A 19412-nucleotide genomic window follows, 5' to 3' on the forward strand; every position below is an offset into this window, starting at 1 on the left:
GCCCATTATCGAGATAGTCATCTCATTCTATTCTTTCATAGGTGGGATGCATGTAACACTCTACATACTTTCAGAATTCAGGCCCTCCTCTTTCATCGTATTCTCTCTAGCAGCCAAGCCTCAATGGCCAACAGCCTCAACACCCTCCCCATCACCATCCCCAATCGCCAAAGACGCCGCCCCCTCCATCGCAAACCCAAATACACGGGCATACCACCCCTGAGACCAATAACTCATCTCGATATTATGCGGCGCCCCAGGGATAATGCTCCCCTCTACTCTCCGACTCTTCCTGAACGCCGCAATGTACTCCCTCACATCTTCCTCCCTCGACAACCACAGCCCGTCCCGCCCAGCAAGCCCAATCAGCACCGGCACCGTGATCCGCCCCGCAAACTTGTCTTCCCAGCTCGCCAGCCAGTTCCCGCGCAGGTCCGCCATCTCGCGGTACGGCATCGGGCGGTCCAGGCGCGCCGTGTGCGTCAGCATCGCAGGATCCGCCGTGCCAGGCGGGAACATGAGCGCGTCTTTTGCGGCGTGCGGGAAGTGCACGTGTGACGGAGGGGGGTCATCTGCTGGCGTAAAGTCCCCTGTGCGGCAGTTCTTCACTGCGTTACCGAAGCCGGAGATGGTGACGGCGGCGAGCGGGTAGGTGGGGGATGTCTCCTCGGACCACAGCGCCGCTGCGACGCAAGCACCTGGTGCACCGAGAGAGTGGCAGTGCAGCGCGATGGCGGAGCAACCATTTGGCATGGCGAATTTATCCCAGAGAGCCGGGAGAATGTTGCGGTGGAGGGTTGTGCCCCATTCTTCGTAGAAGGAGGATGATGCGGGGATGTCGTCGCCGACGGGAGTGGTGTCGTTGTAACCCTGGCGATCGAGGGCGATGAAGGGCACAGCGGTGGCTGCGCTGATGTGGCGGGCGGTGTAGGTGTCGTCGACGTCGAAGTAGGCGCCCGAGTAGGTGCCGCCGTGGAGGCCGACGATGAGGGGAGGGTGAGCCGGGCGGAGCGGGTTGGAGGCCGTGGAGGACGGGATGCTGTGGAGCCCGGAGACGGTCTTGCCGTCCGGGAGGGTGAGTTTGAAGGGTTCCATGACTTGGTGCTCCGTGCCGAAGGTATTGTACGGATACGAGGAGGGAAACAACTCATGCAGGAAAACCTAAATGGATTGATGCAGGGAGCATTTAGATTTATGTTCTACCCTACACTCAACGACCCTACGTCGCATTGCCTCTACGTTAGCTTCATCATCCACGGCGAAATCTGGTGGGGGTTAGTGCCCCTGGGCTCTTCTCGGCTGTTGATGGCGGCGACATGGTTGTCTGGTTTCGGCATTGATGATTCGATTATAAAGAAAAAGTAGTGGGTGATGGCGCCAGTAGTCTGCCCCCTCGGGACCCCAAAGACCCCGTCCACACTCTCCAAGGGCGTCCAAGGTCGCAACCGCAGACTCCCGTCTATTCCGGATAGAGGCCCATTAAGAAGACCAGATGCTTACTTATAGTACCTTGAGCTATCCGTACCATAAAAAAGGTATCCGCGGTTCTTCTCGGTCTAGTTCCCCCCGCCTCGGGGATTACCCATCCGTCCATTCCACGGTTTCTCAAAAGCTTCCCCCAAGCTCCCTTCCATCATCGCATCTCACGCCATTTCGACTCACCGTCTTCCTCTTGCGCCTTGTGGTCGAAGAACTCAAAAGTTCTACCAGAAGACAATGGCAGACAGTCCAGCCGCATCAGCGGCACCCAAAGGTGCCTCAGATCCCTCACCTGCGATATCAACACCAGCGCCAGAGCCGGCAACATCTTCAACATCAGACGCCGCACCCGCCGCACCCACCGCGCCCCCCACAACATCGCAACCTCACGATGCTCACAGCTCCACCACAGCAGCAGCACCAGCAGCCCCTGCTACGCCGATCCCAGCCGACGATCAACTCACCCCGGCCCCAGAACTAACCCCCGACCCGACATCCCCAGGCCCAGACGACGGCTACGCAAGCGGGACCGAATCCGGCTCCTCGCGAGCGTCAACATCGCTGGCCTCCCACGTGCGCGACTACAGCTTCGAGAACCGGCGGCGGTACCACCGCTACAAGGAGGGCCAGTACCACTTCCCCAACGACGACGACGAGCAGGAGCGCGAGGATATGAAGCATACCATGGTCGTCCACCTCTGCGGCGGGAGGCTGCACAGCGCGCCGTTGGAGAATCCGCAGCGGATCATTGATGTTGGGACGGGGACGGGGATATGGGCTATTGATAGTGCGTACCACTCACTCTCTTCACGTTTCCTCGTCGGGGAAGGGGGTCTCGTGTAACATGATCATGGGGAGCTAATGAGTGTGACTAGTGGGCGACGAGTACCCCGAGGCCGAAATCATTGGCGTGGACTTGAGCCCGATCCAGCCCGAGTTCGTACCGCCCAACGTTCGGTTCATGGTCGACGACGCCGAGGTGGAATGGGTCTACCCGGATAACCACTTTGACTTTGTCCACCTCCGCAACATGGCCCCCTCCATCAAAAAGTGGCCGGAGCTGTTCGCCGAAGCATACCGGTAAGCCCTGACTGTCTCCGACTAATGCCCCGGGATGAGAACCCGGTCCACCGGACATACCAAGCAACATGAACTGACACCCACCAGCGTCACAAAACCAGGCGGCTGGATCGAACTCCAAGAAATGCGCTGGGTCTACGGCTGCGACGACAACACCATGCCTCCAACCTTTGCCCCCGTAAAGATGGTCGCCAACATCAAAGAAGCGCTCGCCAAGCTCGACGTCAAGATGAACGCGGCCGAACTATACCCGTCCCACGTCGCGGCCGCGGGCTTCGTCAACTTGGCGCACGAGGTGAAAAAGGTGCCCGTCGGACCCTGGGCGAAGGACGACGATTTGAAAAAGATTGGGGAGTACTGCCGCGCGGCGATTTATGATGGGTTGCATGCTATTACGATTGGGCCGTTTACGAGGGGTCTGGGGTGGACGCCTGAGGAGGTGGAGGTTTTCCTGATCGAGGTGAGGAAGGATTTGTTGGATCGGAGTGTGCATTCGTATGTGCATTTTCATTCTCTTGCTGCGCAGAAGCCGCTTGATGGATGATGACGGTGTAAGCATGAGATGTTGGGTGACTGCGATGTCCTCGTAGCTTCTGGGAGAAGTATTGAGGTTATGTATGATATCCCGAGTGATAGCGGGAATGGGTCTGCAACGATGAAGGGAAGACATCAGAGATATCAGGGATAGCATAAGCCTTGTCTTGGATCTTTACTTATCTTGTATGAGAATCTTATTGTTTACTAAGGAACGACGAGGTGTGGAGCGGCATAGGGCAGAAGGTGTCAAGGACTTATCTGAAATGACCTTTGAGGCATCGTTAAGGCCAATTATTTGGGCTACATGAGCAAAATAGTACACATGCCATTTTGTTCCTTGAACTTTTGCGGCGCGTTAGGCTCCCCGTCGTACCATTTGCTGAGACAAGAACACGGGTGTCAAGCAGTTGCACTCCTTTGCTTGTGTTGGCTTATCTGACATGCTAGGCTTTCTTCCTCGGTCCGAGATGGTCTTGTTCATGGACCACAGACCAGATTTCAAGTGAGATAATCAACTAGTCAAGGCTAACCCAGATATGCTATCATTAGGTTACGAGAAATCGGGTGCTTTCATAGGCAATAGGAAACGCCATTAAAAAATCCACATTCTCTCTAGCCTACTGGGATTGACCTAGATAACACATTACATAGTGCATCAGACGTATGAAAAGCTCGCTCGATCGAGAACTGCTTCCTCACATTGCATTATCTAGAGGTGTTGCTGGTAGGCATCCCGGCTGGCCTCAGTGAAAACACAGACATACAGACATTCCCATAGAAGTTGTGAGGCGAATGTTAATGCCGGCGTTACGCATAGGAACGCCTGCTCCCCATACATAAAGTACTAGCTTCTATTGCCTAGCCAAAGCCGAATCGCGCAAGTGCTGCAAAGTTTGCTAAAGACCTGTTTCATAAATTAAGAGGAGCGTCGCAGGACAGTCGGAGCTGGCGCTGACGTATCTCATTACAAAGGCCCAGCTCAGCCTCGTGATAAAGTTGCCCGAATCTTGGCTTGTGATGCACAGAATGGGGGCGGGCTGAGCTGTCGCGCTGTCAATCCCACGCCACATAAGTGCCCTGGCATGGATGTTCTAGAACAACGGCAAAAGGAGCAGGGTATGGGCCCAAATTGATGAACGACATGATCTGAGAAAAATTGGAACCTCGGGTTGCTTTAGCTGAAATGATTCGTCACCTGGGTCCGCTTCAATCGTATGATTCTGAGAACAGTGAGCTCTGCAGTCTGCGCCATAAACCCTGCTAAACTTGGTCCGGTATGTCGCGGTGATGACGCTGCTGTGGATTCAGCAGCATAAGACCTGGCTGAAGATATCTCTCTCGCCTTGATACTGAGCAAAATAAACGTCACGGAAGAGTAGTTTTAAAGATCGGAAAAGTCGGGAGATCCTCCCAACTTCCCTAATCAGCATGCACGACAACGAATCGCGGGGTCGACGGAATGGAGAATCGTTGCGAAAGTTGCCCGGGGCAGGGATAGCACGCAGGCGGTGGAACCCAAGTGTCCCATGCCAGGGGTACTTGAAGAACCGTCTTTGAGGTGTCTTGCTATGCTTTCCAAAGACCAAGGAGCCTTGAAATTCCCAAACGCCATGAGAGAATCTGCCGGCGATAACAGAAATACTTGATTGATGATTTGTGAGACTTGTGATGCGGCTTTCTGATGTCGTTATTATGAACTAATTGAGGAACTCCCGCGAGACCTCTCAATGACCTGCAGGATCCCCGCAACCGTGGCCTTTGTACCCGTTACACTACCTGGGACCCAAAACTAGCCGCTTCCGCACTTGATGGGGCGCCGAGAATAGCGTCGTGGGCCGTGGTCTCTTTGGCATAAGCAAGCTAACGATTGGGGTACAGGTCGGGGTCGAGTTGAGCTTGCCTCGCGTTGTTCTCCACCTCGGTGTGCCAGAATACGCTGACCATTTTATCTTGCAACATCGGGTATAGGTAGCCAGCGAAAGAGCACTGTTTTCCGTTAATTGGAAGGCGAAGGCCGCGGAAAGAGGTGAGATAGCTAGCCAGAAGGGCATGTCATATTGACCACAGCTGAATGACTCTTTGTCGTTCTCAATGACGCTGTTCTTCACAGAGAGGCAATTCCGGTGTCGGACGGTAGGCAGGTGTCGGTGATGTTCATCTACTTCTCTTCAATCTCGGATTGGCAGAGGGAAGAGGGCGTGCTTGGTCGAAATGGCTGCCGGCAGCCGCCTGTCGGCCTCATGTAAGATGAAAAATCTCTGCGAGGCGCGTGGACATTTCTACCATTCACCTGTCTGCTCTTTCAGCCCAATGTTGGTGGGTGTTGTGGTCCAGTAGGAATGGTTTCCTAGGTTCCTCATAACACAATGGCGGCGTCCCCCACGGTGGATTAGGTTGAGATTCAGTGGTTTGGAGATGGGTATATGCTCACCGACAATTGATATTCGTGGGAAAGGCAGCACTTGGGTGGCAGCCATGATTTTGAGGGTGTATGAGATGAGATGCGGTGTGGTGGTGCTACTTGTGGGAGATGTGTCCCGCCGCGGTTGCTCGTGTCTACATGGTGGTGTACGATTGGTCTGCCATGGGTTTGTTGCTTCAAGCGACGTTCTTTGCTCTTTTGTACAGATGAAAGCGCGGTGGGACAAACATGCACCTTTGTTGTCTGGAGCAAGGTACTCATCGAGATCAGATCAGGTGGTTGAGGTTGGCAGTGTTGAGATTGCACTTTAGGAAGCATTTCTGTGAACCTGAATGTTTAGGTAGCAAGTAGTGAGTGGGGTGGCGGCACAGTGGCGTATCGGGCAGTACGTACTTGCATCAGCCAAGACGGGTTGGAGGTATCACCAAGTTCCTCAGGCACAACTCTGACCGGCTTGGGGAGATATTGAAAGGTACAAATGCAGTGTCGAAGTAAGCGGAGGAATGAACCATGAGGGTTCGATAGTTCGAATCCAGGAGCAATGCCATGGTTTGAACAAGTCCAACTCGGACTTCTAGTGCCCTGCTCATGTGCCTTGCCTTGCCTTACCTTGCCTTGCTGCATCTATAGTTACCTTACGGTAACTTATGTAGGTAACGCTACGTGCTGCAGTAGTCGGAGGTGAGAAAAGTGGTGTAACTGTGGCTTCCAACGCGGAGTACCAAACGGCATTCCCAGAGAAAAATATGGTAAACGGATGAGGTACCAAGTAAGCCACAATAAATGGCAAAGGTAACAAGAAGGCGGGGATATAAAGCCTGGCAGGCCCATTCATGCCAAATCTCTCTCACAGCACACCTTAAGGCAAGGTAGGTAGACCACGGGGTGGATGTTTCCCCCCACAGCCAGGGCATCTACCCCATGCCGTTGTGCTTTCTCCCACGCGGGGTGTCGCCCCTGTCTCGAGGTTCCATGCGTCACCTGCGAGTTGAGATTCTGAGATGGTGTCCACCTATGTCTTTCTACATAGGACTCCTAGATGAAGAACCTGGAAGTCGAGTACTTGAGATACGTACCGAATCTGGCCTGACGTTGCGTGACCTCACGGTGACCGTTCGCGGCCGGCCCCACTTGGCCGCTACCCGTCCGAACGTACCGGTCGGGGAAGAGCCTCTGCATGCCTCCTTCCTGGCCCTGCCTTCCATTGTCACCTTGTGTACCTAGGTATCCATGCAGGGCACCTCCTTCTCCCCTTCCAGGTTTTCCCTTCTGCTCTTAATATTCTACCATTTGCATGACGCTGCCTCTTGTTCTACTCGCTTGTTACATCGTACTTGATACCGCATGTTAAACATGTGCCTACAGCAAGGTACGGTCGGTACGGCCGGTGCAGCTCAAGACACGTCCAAGTCCAATGCGAGATGCAAGGTGAGGGCAGGTGAGGTGACCTCCAGCCGCTCCTTCTCTGACAACATCTTCTCCTGTCTGATGGCGCAGATACGGCAGGAATCGTCCCAGGGTGGCTTCCCCAACCCGGCCAACCTCTTTGGCAACCTGATCTCCTGTCTTCCTACCTTCCCGAGGTCGTCTCCTCGTGCCTTACCGTATTTCTTTTCGCTTCAGTTGCTTCCCGGTCCGGCAGCTGCTTCCCAATCGATCCTTCCCATTCATGTTCGTTCACCTTCCTACATTCCGTGTCCCGTCTGCCCCCCCTCCTTCCCCCAGCCTGCCTCACACGCCTCCCACGCCTGCCATGCCTCACTTTTGAACGTGTCTGCCCACGTTACCTCCTTCACTCCCATACCTTACTCTAGCCTGCCTTGACTCGACACAAAACTCTTCCCTCCCCTCGCATCGAAAATTTCTCTCCCTGCTTTACTTCTTCTCTCTGTCAACAATCCATTCCTCAAGTCTACCGCTCAGTAAGGTGGACGAACGTGCTCAACAAACCTCAACCTCTGCCCTACGAGAGGCATCGATTACATTGACGACACTTCCTTTACTTACTCGATACCTCACCCAGAAGCTCAATCCTCCTATACACCGCCATCATGGTGAACCCCAAGCAGCCGGGTCGCCAGTTCTCACTGGGAGCTTCGGCTCACCGCAGGAGACAAATGAGCAACATGCACGAGCAAGGCAATCATTTCGGTCCTGCTTTGACTGTAAGTTGACCCCTCCTACCTGTTCACGATAACCATCGCCCTTCCCCGCATGTCTTACTTTCATGGCCTGATGCGTCCATTCACCCATTGTGTGAGACAATGAACCGAAGCTTCCGCTCGATTGGTTCATTTTTGCATTGGCTGTTTATCAATTCTGTTCACTTTGTCGCTGTATTGGTTTTGATTGCTTGCTGTGTAGCTTCTGAACGAAAATGAACTTCACTGACAATACTGCTACAGACCCTCTACTGCGGTATCTCTGCCGTCTTCGCCGACTCCCACACTGCCGTGGTTGCCCTTGCGATCCATGACACTGTCTACCTTCTGGACTTCACGGTCAAGCATATCAACCTTGACGATAGCTCCCAGACCGGCAACGATGCCATTGCCGACTATGTCATCAATACTCTTGAAGACTACGAGCATGCCAACTTTTCCAAGTTCATTGGCGCTGGTCTGCCCATGACCCTCAAGTACATGAGCCAGACTCTGTGCTCCCGTCTCTGGCTTGAGCTTGACATCGTTCCCGTTGTCTTGCGCCCTGATGATGAGCACAAGGAGAAGAGCTTCTGGGACATCAAGCGCGTTGACGAGCAGGCTGATTCCATGGCCCGCAAGTGCATCATGTAAGACGCACTCCTCTTACTGCCTCATGTGCTTCGTGACTGACAAAATATTGCAGGAACTTTGGCCCCTCCCTCGTTCCCCTTCTCCAGGTCGGTTGGAGAGGTGTCGTCCAGACTGACGCGGGCTTCCGTGTGCAGCTCAACACGATCCAGAACCACAAGGATACCTGCGGGGCTCCGACTTGGGATGCCACCATGTTCTTTGCCAAGCTGCTTCGCGAGAACAAGACCAAGATTGCCTTCTTCAGCAGTACCCCTCAAGGTGGTGGAGTCGCCCTGATGCGACATGCTCTCGTCAGGTTTGCTCGAACTATTGGTGTCGACCTGACCTGGTACGGTATGTTGTTTTCCGCATTGGACCGAGACCACGTTGCTGTTGGAGAATCGTACGGATCTGACATCATAGCTAGTGCCCAAGCCAAGGCCTGGCGTCTTCAGGGTGACCAAGAATATCCACAACATCCTCCAGGGCGTCAGCCATCCCGATCAACGCATCTCGGCTGAGGAGAAGCAGTCCATTATCGACTGGATCACGGACAATGCCAACCGTTACTGGCTTTCCGAGGGAGGTCCTCTGCGCCCCCCCGAAGAGGGCGGTGCCGACGTTGTCATGGTGAGATTTCCCCAAACCTACTGTCCCCCCGCTTGACGCAGCTAGCTGTTGCCATCCCCAAGTTTTGCTACCCCTCCCCCCACTTGCACAGCTACCCCTCCACGGATGCATCCAATGTGGAATCATCTCCACAGGAGCTTTCTCGTCGGGTTCGCCCCACCCCTCTACTGCTTGACAGGACACCACTGCATCACATCCCAGCTACGATCATGGATGGCTGCTAACTCTGTGTGTCCCATCCAGATTGATGACCCGCAAATGCCTGGCTTGATTCCCCTAATCAAGAAAATTACACCGGATCGTCCTGTCCTCTACAGATCCCACATCCAGATTCGCAGCGACCTCACTGGAAAGGCTGGCTCCCCTCAGGAAGACATCTGGAACTTCCTATGGAGCAACATTCAGCATGCCGACATGTTCATCAGCCATCCCATTCCCATTTTTGTCCCGCACAACGTGCCTCGCGAGAAGGTAGTCTACCTCCCGGCCACCACTGATTGGCTCGACGGTCTGAACAAGCCTCTCAACAAGTGGGACACTGGCTACTATGGCCACATCTACAACACTGCCTGCCGTAACCAGGGAATGACTGAGCTGGAGTGGCCTGCTCGCAAGTACATCATCCAGGTGGCTCGTTTCGACCCTTCCAAGGGCATTCCCACTGTGATTGACTCCTATGCCGAATTCCGGCGTCTATTGGAGGAGAAGGGCGAGACGGATATCCCCCAACTCGTTGTCTGTGGCAATGGCTCGGTTGATGACCCTGACGCGAGCATGATCTACGATCAGACTATGAATCAGCTCGAGAAGCATTATCCTCATCTCGTCAAGGACTGTAGTATCATGCGCCTCGAGCCCAATGACCAGCTCCTCAACACCGTCATCGCCAATGCTCATGTTGTCCTTCAACTCTCTACCCGCGAGGGTTTCGAGGTCAAGGTCTCGGAGGCGCTGCACGCTGGCCGCCCAGTCATTGCAACTCTTGCTGGCGGTATTCCGCTTCAGGTCAAGGACAATGTCAACGGCTTCTTGGTTAAGCCCGGCGACTACAAGGCTGTTGCAGGTCACCTGTTGAACCTCTTCACCGATGCTGGCCTGCACAAGAAGATGAGCCACGCCGCCGCTACTGGAGTGAGCGATGAGGTCGGCACCGTCGGCAACGCTCTGGGCTGGTTCTACCTTGCAGCCAAGTGGGCCGAAGTCGGTGTCAAGCCTGGTCTGCGCGGCGATGAGCGCTGGGTCAACGACATGGCTCGCGAGGAGGCCGACAAGCCCTACAGCGACAGTGAGAACCGTCTGCCCCGTCACTTTACGGAGAAGAAGGAAATTCCTGTCGTCTCTGGAAAGACTAATGGCCAGAACGGTGACGACAACCACTAAGAGTCTGAGGCTGGGTTTCTGCGAACGAACGTATTATGAGGTTGCGACATGTTGTAGCTAGGACTCGGGTCGCTAAGAAGCTTAAGGTGTCGTGGAAAAGAAAAAACGGCGGTTCTCCGGGTCTTTCAGAAATGTAAGGTTACTAGATGGCTTTCTGCGTCAGTACTCGAATTGATATCCCCATTTTAGTGTTTTCAGCTGCAGATTTTATCTTTGACTGATGGCGAGAGGCAGAGATAATCAGAGAGATGGTGTGAAGATGCGGGATGAAATGTTTCAACGAAGACAATTGTGTTGGGGTGATCCCAGACGACACCAGGTGACAGGTTTAGCTGGCGGACGGCCGAGTGCGCCGCGCAAGCCGCAAGCCCCGGTCGGATTTCCGATTGCTACATCTCCAGTCTCACCGCGAATCACTTGAATCAGTCAGTTGTCGCGGCCAGCCGCGCGTACCCAACGCACCGGTGTAAAGTAGGTACCTGCAAACCAGGGCCTTTTAGGGAGCTGATCCTTCCGATTGATAAGCCAAGCCGAAGCCATAAGCTGCCACCTCCCGAGCTGTGCCTTTTTTTTTTTTTCTTTCTTTCTTTCCGTTTCGTTTTATCTCGACTGGACATGGCTCAACAGTGTTTCTAGATTTGGTGTGTTCCTTTTCAAATCCGTACATTAACTTTATCCCAAGGTAAACATTATGGTTCACCTCGTCTCGGCCGCCGCCGTCTTGGCGCTATCTGCTGGCCTGGGTTTATCTCCGGCAACGGCCCTCGTCTCGGCCGAGCCAATTTCGGCGCCGCGACCGCCTTACCATCAACCACCTCCGTTGACACCATCATCGTCAGTCGACTTCGCGCCGAGTGCGGATCATGCGCGGGAGAATGCGGTGCACATCTTCAATGCCGTGCATTCTGCCATGCGGCAATGGGGTTCCTCGCTGCATCACAACGGGCTGGGTCTCATTCCCGCCACGGTGCCCAAGGGCACGCTGATGTATCACGGCACGAGGTCGAATAGTACCCCAGACAGCTTCGAGTGGCTTGCGTTCGAGATGGAGCACTCGGAAGGGTTTGCGAGGAGTTTCCGGGGCGGCAGGGGGTCGCCGCCTCCGAGGCCGCCTGGGAAGGGGAAGGGTCCCGGGGGTCCGCCGGGTAGTGGTGGCGGTGGACCGCCGGAGGGGCCGCATGGATCGGAACCTATTCTCATGATTGGAGGGGAGGGAAGTCAACGGCCTATTGTGGCGGATGACGACGATGACGATGATGATGACAGACAAAAGCCTCCTCCAAGGGGACCTAGTGGACCCGGCGGCGGCGACGGGAAGCCTGTCCGGGGATACTTCCATACCTACCGCGCGAAGCGGGATCTGAAGCTGCTGTACCTCGACGGCATGGCAGCCGGCAAGACCGGCATGGGCACGCTCGACACGCAGGATTTCCTGCTACGAGGTCTCAAGGAGGCGCCTGGGTTCGGGGAGTGGGATCGCGCAGCGGATATATGTGATGTTGTGAAAGCGTGGGGTCTGGACGGGGTGATTCGGATGGAAATCGGCTTCGAGGCGATTTACTGCGACTTCCACGATGGACTTGCGCTGGAGAGCGTGCTGCGGCGGCCGTGGAACGACGTCCCAGAGGCAGGGGGCGGTATCGACATGTTTGAGTGGGCGAGGGCGGTCGGGCAGCGGTATGATGGGATTGGCGGCGGGCGGGTGAGGCTTGGGTTTGGGGGGATGGTGAGCGGGTTGTGGTATCCTCTGAATGTGAGTAATCCGAACGGGAGGGTCGATATGCCGCGCCTAGGACGGTTGACGGAGGGGGAGAGGGGGGTTATGCTTGGACGGGTTGGGGAGATTGTGAAGGGGGCGAGGTGGAAGGATGGGAGGGTTGATTGGCAGGGCGTTGTTGATATGATTGTTACGAGGCATGGGGACCGGATTGAGACGTTGGCGGATGAGGGGGCTGATGGAGGGGATGAGGGGTTTGTGGCGCAGGTTTTGACCGTTACGAATACGTTTGTGGATTATCCGCGAGATGCGGATGATTCTACTGCTATTTCTAAGAAGGAAGAGGAAGATGAGTACGTAAGGGAGGCGAGGGAGCGGTGTGTGAGGCACTTCTTGACGTCGGCGACGGTGTGGAGGGCTGAGTGGACGCCCGAGGACGGGATGGTGTACGTTGCCGTCGAGGCTGTTGTTCAGAGGCTCTGCGGGGATCTTTTCGATGTTCGAGGTCTCGTTTTGCAGGCGATGCCGGCCTTAGCGGGGGCCGATTCCGAGGCGGAGGTCCGGCGCATTGTTGACGACAAGGCTCATGGTCATGCGAATGACGACGACGACAAGAAGCTCGAGGGCGCGGTGACAAAGGGCCGCAAGTTGATTCAGGCACTCAAGGAGGATCTCGGATGGAGCACGTGGAAGAAGTGTAGGCCTGGGTGCGACGTCGGGGAGATTTGCTTCATCGCCATGTGGCCTTTTGGGTTGAAGGAGGATCACTTCCATCCAAGCTGTCATAACCGGAGCTCGTTGGCCGGGAGGGATGGGCGACGGGGTGCTGGGAAGGGGTATTGGGAGTGGGAGCCTAGGCCTTGAGGGTGGTGATGTAGATAGAATACCTTAGGACGGGCGGGTAAATTTCCTTGATGTTTTGTCCTGGATCGAGATGTTTCCTAGATTCTAGCTCGTTTCTATATCGAGATCCTGATACGCGTCTAACTTTGAACCCTTTGCTGGAGAGTGGATATGACGCCGGTGATGTGTATTCACCTCGACGAGAGGATACTTGAATCCCTTTCTCTTCGTTCCTACCATCAAGCATTTCGGGTAAGTTGGTCGAGGAGTTCATGGGAGAAGACCCGAGTGTGGATCTCAGTCCCTTTGACCACGGGATCTGACGCTTGGCCTTTTGTTCGATCCCATATCGAGGTATGACTTTTCGTGATATTTCTACAAATTATTTGTAAGGCTCTCGAATTCGAGAGATAGATAATAGATACCACGCACGAACAGACCGGACTAAGGTATTAGATATATTTCAATTCATGACCGGAACAGTGCATTCCGTGCTCACTCTTTCATTGTTTGGTGTCCACAAGATTCGTGATGCATTCCCGCTGAGCCAGCAAAGGTGATGTTTTGCTGTCTTTTCGCCTTCATTTTGTTCTTCTTGCCACTCAACGACGACGAGCGCGGCTCGAGAAACATACAGACATGTAACGTGATCCTAGAAAGAAAACGTTTGAAGAGCAATAGTTCTACTCATCAGTCGTACTCAAAATGTCGTCCACCGTGGTCATGTGACTCCCTGGGTCGACATTCGCCGACGGAGCGGGCTCTCAAGGTGGCCGTATTCCGCCTCAACGGGACTCTCATGATGGCGATATCTGGAAAAACTTAAGTGACAGCATGTTAATTGATTCCTTCAATCCAAACGTTGGCGTTTTCTTTCCGTTGAGCCGCTTCTTGGGATCAATTTGGTAATGATGAAGGATGAGATGGCAGCCAACTACCAGGTCGATGCCCTGATCAGAGCGAAACCCTCGACAGACGGTGTGCAGCGACAATTCGCCACATGACTGCGAGAAACTCATTTAACTTCAACGTACACTTGGTATTTGCAAGAATATAGTTTGGTGTAATTCCATCATGTTGGTGGACTTTCGGCCCCAATCTACCTCCACAAATAAAACTCCGCCTCAATCATTTCACAGATAAATTTCTTCACCGAGGAGATGCAAAATTCGAAATAAACCCCTTCAAATTCCAAATTCTATGAATCTCCATCCAAAGATTCAAATCTAGACCTAGTTACCCACGGTTGACGTTGGCCTTGACGTTGTGTTGCCGCGTTGGTCAGACTCGAAAAATCGTCCCACAATAGCTCGCACCTCGGACATTTCGCAATAGCGAGATCTGCGAGGTCACGACTCAGCGCACACTTGCAACGACGTAAACGTGCAACGCACCAAGGCAGCGGGTTTAAAGTGGAATCATGCCAAGATTGGGGTAACGGTGCCTTCAGTAAGCACGTCTTGACTGCGTATGATGAGTTTACACTGTCGCTTGGGGCTTCTTGCATCAGAGCCAAAGGCAGGAGACATTGATGAACTGGATGCTGGTAATTGTTTTCGTGCCGAGAACACCTAATCTATCGAATCCTACTCAACCTCGAAATTATCTGCGCTCTCGTCAATGAGAAAAGTATGATTAGTCCTGGTCCCACGACACCCATGATTCTAGAACATTTACACGCAGTCGCACTCGTCCAAATCAGGGTCACCGCGAAGGTCACAGCCACGACCCACGATCTATCCGTACCGCCGTCTTCCCTGACACGCATCACGCCCTGTGCGACCCGATCCGCGGAGAAGGTTTCCCCAGGTTCCAGGTCATGGGCCCTCCGCTAGCCCTGTGGGATCATCGGAGGGAGAATCGTGGAACCATGAATATTCTTCAGGCATTGGAGCATGCTGCGGTTCCGCGTTTGGGCGACTATGATTCTCACAAGTCATCCCGGGAAATCCCTCGAGGTATTATGTAAAATTTCAGTCGGTATGGCTACTAACGTGTCAGCTGGCGGTGCAAAGGTGCACTGATGTGGCGGCGAGACGCGGGAGAGCGCAGCGGGATTGTTTTCTTAGCGTCGTGGCCGGGTTGGGGATAGGCGCCGTTGGGTGTTCGTTGGTTAATGGTCATGGGCTGAAAACTTGCATCCGAGGTATTACACGCAAAAGGGACTTGAGGGTTGACTCCGTTGAGACTGCCATGCCGTTAACTCAAGGCACGAGGAATATCGAATTCAACATTTTGATCTAGGATTTCTCAGCTACTGATGGAGTCCAATGGAGCCTCTCATCCCGCCGGCTCGGGGAGAGTTGGAACTTGGATACCCCCGCGGTGATCTTTTGCCAGCCCTAGTGTTTGTTGTCCAAGAAAATCCAATTTGCTTCCGAATCGAGTCAGCAAGACTACCAGTGCTCCTCTCTCGTCATAATTTACTGTAGGCAGGGTAGTCCACCCGCAAATGGGCGTCTACTAAGGCTTCGGACGATATTCCGCGAAACTAGTAGGACGGTAATTGCCATTTGGGATTCGAGAGTGACGCAAATACCTACCTCAGCTATACGGACGAATACAAACAAAACTAACTACAAGCCACTCAAAACGGGAGTGGCGGTGCGACATTGTTGTCTCTCGTCTCTGGAATCCATGTTTCTCGCCTGTTGAACTCTTGACTCTGAACTCTGGTGAGTGTGAGGCGTCGGCCACTCGGTACACCTCACCCTCCATGTTCCACCGTCCCTTTCCTCGCCATCTGTCAAGATTCAATTCCAGGCACGGAGTCGATAGCTGGGGACGCCACTGCACCTCTAGGCTACTTGTGTAGAGGAATTGATCGAGAGAAAGAGAAACCAGTGTCTGACATCCCATGTGCCCTGCTCCAACACACGCCACAGCTGTTTCTCGCCTGCAGAATTAGGCTTTGACAGGCGAGGGAGGACAGCGTTGCTAGTTAAATTAGTGCCAGGAACCACCCCGCCACCAAGGAGGTTTAATGCTCCAGGCTGCTCTGGGACTTGGACGCCTGGCCGCCGTACCGCGCTTGTGACAACTCTTGACAGAGAAGAGGGTTTCCGCAACCTCTCAGACCCCAAGGACGAGTTTCTCGATCCATCTCGCAGCTTACATGCTGCTACCGGCTGTTACCGGCAGGGCAGAGAGGTCAGTGCCACTACGCACGCAGTGATGTGTGGCACGTGAATGAGGCCTTTGAAGCCCGCGGTTCTCACCGAATCCACGCAGTAAGTGTGTCGCAGCTTCATCCAGGTGGACTTGTCCATCAATGAATATCCACAATTCCACGACTCAGTGTCGCTACGACGATCCAAAAGTGACGCAAATGCAAAGCCAATGCCAAAACCGAACCCAAGGTCCAGACTGGTTCTCTGCGGATGAGCATTGGCAACCCTGTAGCCCAGTCGGCAGCTCGAACGAGCCACGCGAAAGCGGCCGCTGACGATTCCGCTCCTCTCGTCGCCGTGGACCAAGGTCTCTTTGGTCAGGGGTGGCCCCGGCCGTCCTGGGAAATGGATCCCGTTGCCGACCTTGTGGCCCATCGAACGGGTGCGCGCCGCGGAGATGCAAGATTCAACGACATGTGGAACTCCGACCCGAATGTCAGGCCACCGGCAATGAGGCGTGTTACGGGACGCCCGGTTTTTCTGTGGAGGCCAGCGGCCACGAGCGGTCCGCACACATCGTCGACCATTGAGAAGCCTGATATTTGTCAATCGCAGACCTCGTCCCGTGGAAATAATGCACCGTTGTCGTAGGAAATAAATACTGCCCGAGTCTCCCGCTTCTGAAACGGAAGAGAAGAGACAGGAAGTATCACTATCCAGACTTCAGACTTTCAGACTTCCGTCACACAGACAACAAGAAACTTCAGACTTCAGACTGCTGAGCACTAGCTGCAGCACATCATCGTCATCGTCACCCTCGACATCACTTCCGACCCACCACCCTTGGTAGATGTTTTCTCTTTTCAAAACCATTCGTCTTGTGCCAACTTTGGCTCGTCCCACAAACAACCTTGCCCGAGCATTCTCCATCTCATCCGCCAGAATGGGCCTCACGCAAGACCAAATCAACATCGTCAAGTCGACGGCACCCGTGCTCAAGGTGCACGGCGAAACCATTACGACCCTCTTCTACAAGGACATGATTGACACCCACCCGGAACTCAAGAACATCTTCAGTCTTCGCAACCAGGCCTCGGGCGAGCAGCCCCGGGCGCTCGCCCAGTCTGTTCTCGCCTATGCCACGTATATCGACGATTTGCCCAAGCTCAAAGCCGCCGTTGAGCGCATCGCCCATAAGCATGCATCGCTGTACATTCGCCCTGAGCACTACGACATTGTCGGTCACCACCTTATGAAGGCCATCGGAGAAGTCTTGGGCGACGCACTCACACCCGAGATCGCCGAGGCTTGGACACTCGCCTACGGGCAGCTCGCACAGGTTTTCATCGGCCGCGAGAAGGAAATGTACCAAGAAGCCGGCACGTGGACAAATTGGCGCAAGTTCAAGATCATCCGCCGCATCGACGAGTCCGACTCCGTCACCAGTTTCTACCTCGCACCCTCAGACGGCAAGCTGCCCTTGCCAAAGTACCTCCCGGGCCAGTACATCTCCGTGCAGGTCCCGGTACCGCAACTCGGCGGCATCACCCAGCCCAGACAATACAGTCTCAGCGATGCGGTGACACAGGGAGAGTATTACCGCATCAGTGTCAAGCGTGAGGCAACAGTGGTGGACGCCCCGGAAGACGACCTGAAGAAAGGCCTGGTTCCCGGCCTCATTTCCAACCTTTTGCACGACGGCTACCAGGTTGGCGACGAGATCGATGTGTCGCACCCGCAAGGAGACTTCTTCCTGGACGCAAAAGAGACCGAAAAGGCGGATGTGCCGTTGGTGCTTCTCTCGGCAGGTGTCGGCGCGACGCCGCTCATGTCGATCCTCAACACGGTGCTGAGTCCGGAGTCCAAGACGCCGAAGCGGCCGATCAAGTGGGTGCACGCGGCACGCAACAGCAACAACTTGGTATTTGCTAAGCACATCCGCAACCTGACACGGGAGCGAGACAACGTCAGCGCGCATATCTTCCTCAATGAGGTCAAGCCAGGAGACAAGAAAGGGCAGGAGTACGATTACGAGCAGCACCTCGACCTGAAGCAATTGCCAGAAGAGGAGCTCGGCCTCGCCGACCAGAGAACCGAGTACTATGTCTGCGGGCCGAGGGATTGGATGCTCAGGGTAAGACTTGTATTGGAGGGTTTGGGCGTCGAGAGGGAGAGAGTGAAGCTGGAGCTATTCGCAACTGGTGACGTCGAGCAGTAGTCAGTCAACAGCAGTGATTTGAGTATCAGGCTAGACAGGGCTCTGAGAGAGAGAGAGAGAGGGAGAAAAGAAAAAAAAAAGATCTAGCTGGGATCTTGCGAAGGGATGATTGGGCGGGGCGACAAGTTTTGGTATCGGACTAAAAGAGGTTCTTTTCCTCGCGCGCGCCTTGCATGAATTGTAATTGTATGGATAGATAAGATACCTCTCTGGAATTTTCAGCATTTTGGTCATTGTGAATGACAAGATGCGTGTCGTGGAATTGTTACTTTTTTGCCTTGTGTCCTTTTTTCGTGACTTGGCCCTCCCTCGGCCGTGCGAATCCAAGTTTTTCTTTTTCCCAGCTGTGCTGTTTCGAGGCGATGGGTTCTGCGAAAATTTTCTGACGTGTAGAATTTTACACGATCTTGCGCACAGGTTGAAAATGAGGCTTCTAGACGCCAAGTCGAATCTTGGGCTGTAGCAAGTTGATGAAATTCGGAGAATGAAGTTGATATTGGCATCGGGGAACGAGCGTTGTTGACAATACGCCCTCTACCATCTAGGCGCTGAATCGAATCGGGACGGTCCGCTGGTGAACCAGAGTTTGAGATTCTGAACTTGGGCGTTGCAGTGTAGCAGCCAAGCGACTCGTTCGTGCTATTGCTATAATGCGTCAAGTAAGCAGGCCGCCGTTGAGATGAAGCCTTGGTCCATGGTTCATAGGTTAAGGCGAATGGGTGTGCAGACGAGGCTCGCGGCGTTCACGAAGGGAAGACTAGACGAGACCAGAAAAATGGGTTGGGTGACACAGAGAAAGGTCGTATTCCCGGTAAACTTTGCTTTTTCTCAGCACAGAAAAGTGACGAGTAACTTGGCTCTGGCGCCCAAGTTGTGCGTCGTGATGATGACTGCCAGGACCAGGCGTCGAGACACGGCTTGCAGGCGGGATGGCTCCCCGAGCGGGAGCTTGCGCGGGAGCGGGTGCGATCCGGGAGGGCAGCTAATGGGATTGGAACCAGCAGGGAGGCGGAATCATGGCTTTGGGTCCGTCGATCTGCGATGCAGCGACCCAACGATCCAGCAGCCCCCCATGAAGCATCGGATCGACATGGATAGCTAGGAGGAGGCCAGCTGCATATTCCCCGTTCATTAGGGTCCGCCTTGATGGGATTTGGGATCCAATGTGAGATGCGATGAACGTCAGCGCAGGGGTGGGAGGGGTGTAGAAGAAGATATACTC

At 54.2% G+C, this 19412-nt stretch overlaps 5 protein-coding genes across 5 annotated transcripts; 4 read left to right on the forward strand and 1 right to left on the reverse strand.

The window, feature by feature from the left end:
* Positions 1-120: 120 nt before the first annotated feature.
* Positions 121-1095, reverse strand: BDZ83DRAFT_583585 (Alpha/Beta hydrolase protein; the record flags this gene model as incomplete). Its single annotated transcript, XM_060505677.1, has 1 exon — positions 121-1095. The coding sequence occupies one exon, from the start codon at positions 1093-1095 to the stop codon at positions 121-123; it is 975 nt and encodes a 324-aa protein (XP_060362253.1).
* Positions 1096-1986: 891 nt separating this feature from the next.
* Positions 1987-3091, forward strand: BDZ83DRAFT_551736 (S-adenosyl-L-methionine-dependent methyltransferase; the record flags this gene model as incomplete). Its single annotated transcript, XM_060503495.1, has 3 exons — positions 1987-2266; positions 2355-2559; positions 2647-3091. Coding segments are annotated over 3 exons (930 nt in total), but the record flags the coding sequence as incomplete, so codon positions are not given.
* A 4478-nt stretch (positions 3092-7569) lies between these two features.
* BDZ83DRAFT_754566 (glycosyl transferase group 1) lies at positions 7570-10302 on the forward strand (the record flags this gene model as incomplete). The annotated part of the gene is made up of 5 exons (XM_060514488.1): positions 7570-7683; positions 7924-8309; positions 8366-8646; positions 8720-8922; positions 9166-10302. The coding sequence occupies 5 exons, from the start codon at positions 7570-7572 to the stop codon at positions 10300-10302; spliced, it is 2121 nt and encodes a 706-aa protein (XP_060362255.1).
* A 691-nt stretch (positions 10303-10993) lies between these two features.
* BDZ83DRAFT_583536 (uncharacterized protein) lies at positions 10994-12883 on the forward strand (the record flags this gene model as incomplete). The annotated part of the gene is made up of 1 exon (XM_060505672.1): positions 10994-12883. The coding sequence occupies one exon, from the start codon at positions 10994-10996 to the stop codon at positions 12881-12883; it is 1890 nt and encodes a 629-aa protein (XP_060362256.1).
* A 4032-nt stretch (positions 12884-16915) lies between these two features.
* On the forward strand, positions 16916-18190 carry BDZ83DRAFT_583498 (globin; the record flags this gene model as incomplete). The annotated part of the gene is made up of 1 exon (XM_060505668.1): positions 16916-18190. One exon carries the CDS (start codon positions 16916-16918, stop codon positions 18188-18190), a length of 1275 nt encoding a protein of 424 aa, XP_060362257.1.
* Positions 18191-19412: the final 1222 nt, after the last annotated feature.

The sequence above is a fragment of the Colletotrichum acutatum genome (genome assembly GCF_030867785.1).
Source record: "Colletotrichum acutatum strain CBS 112980 chromosome Unknown BDZ83scaffold_83, whole genome shotgun sequence".
Classification (NCBI taxonomy): domain Eukaryota; kingdom Fungi; phylum Ascomycota; class Sordariomycetes; order Glomerellales; family Glomerellaceae; genus Colletotrichum; species Colletotrichum acutatum.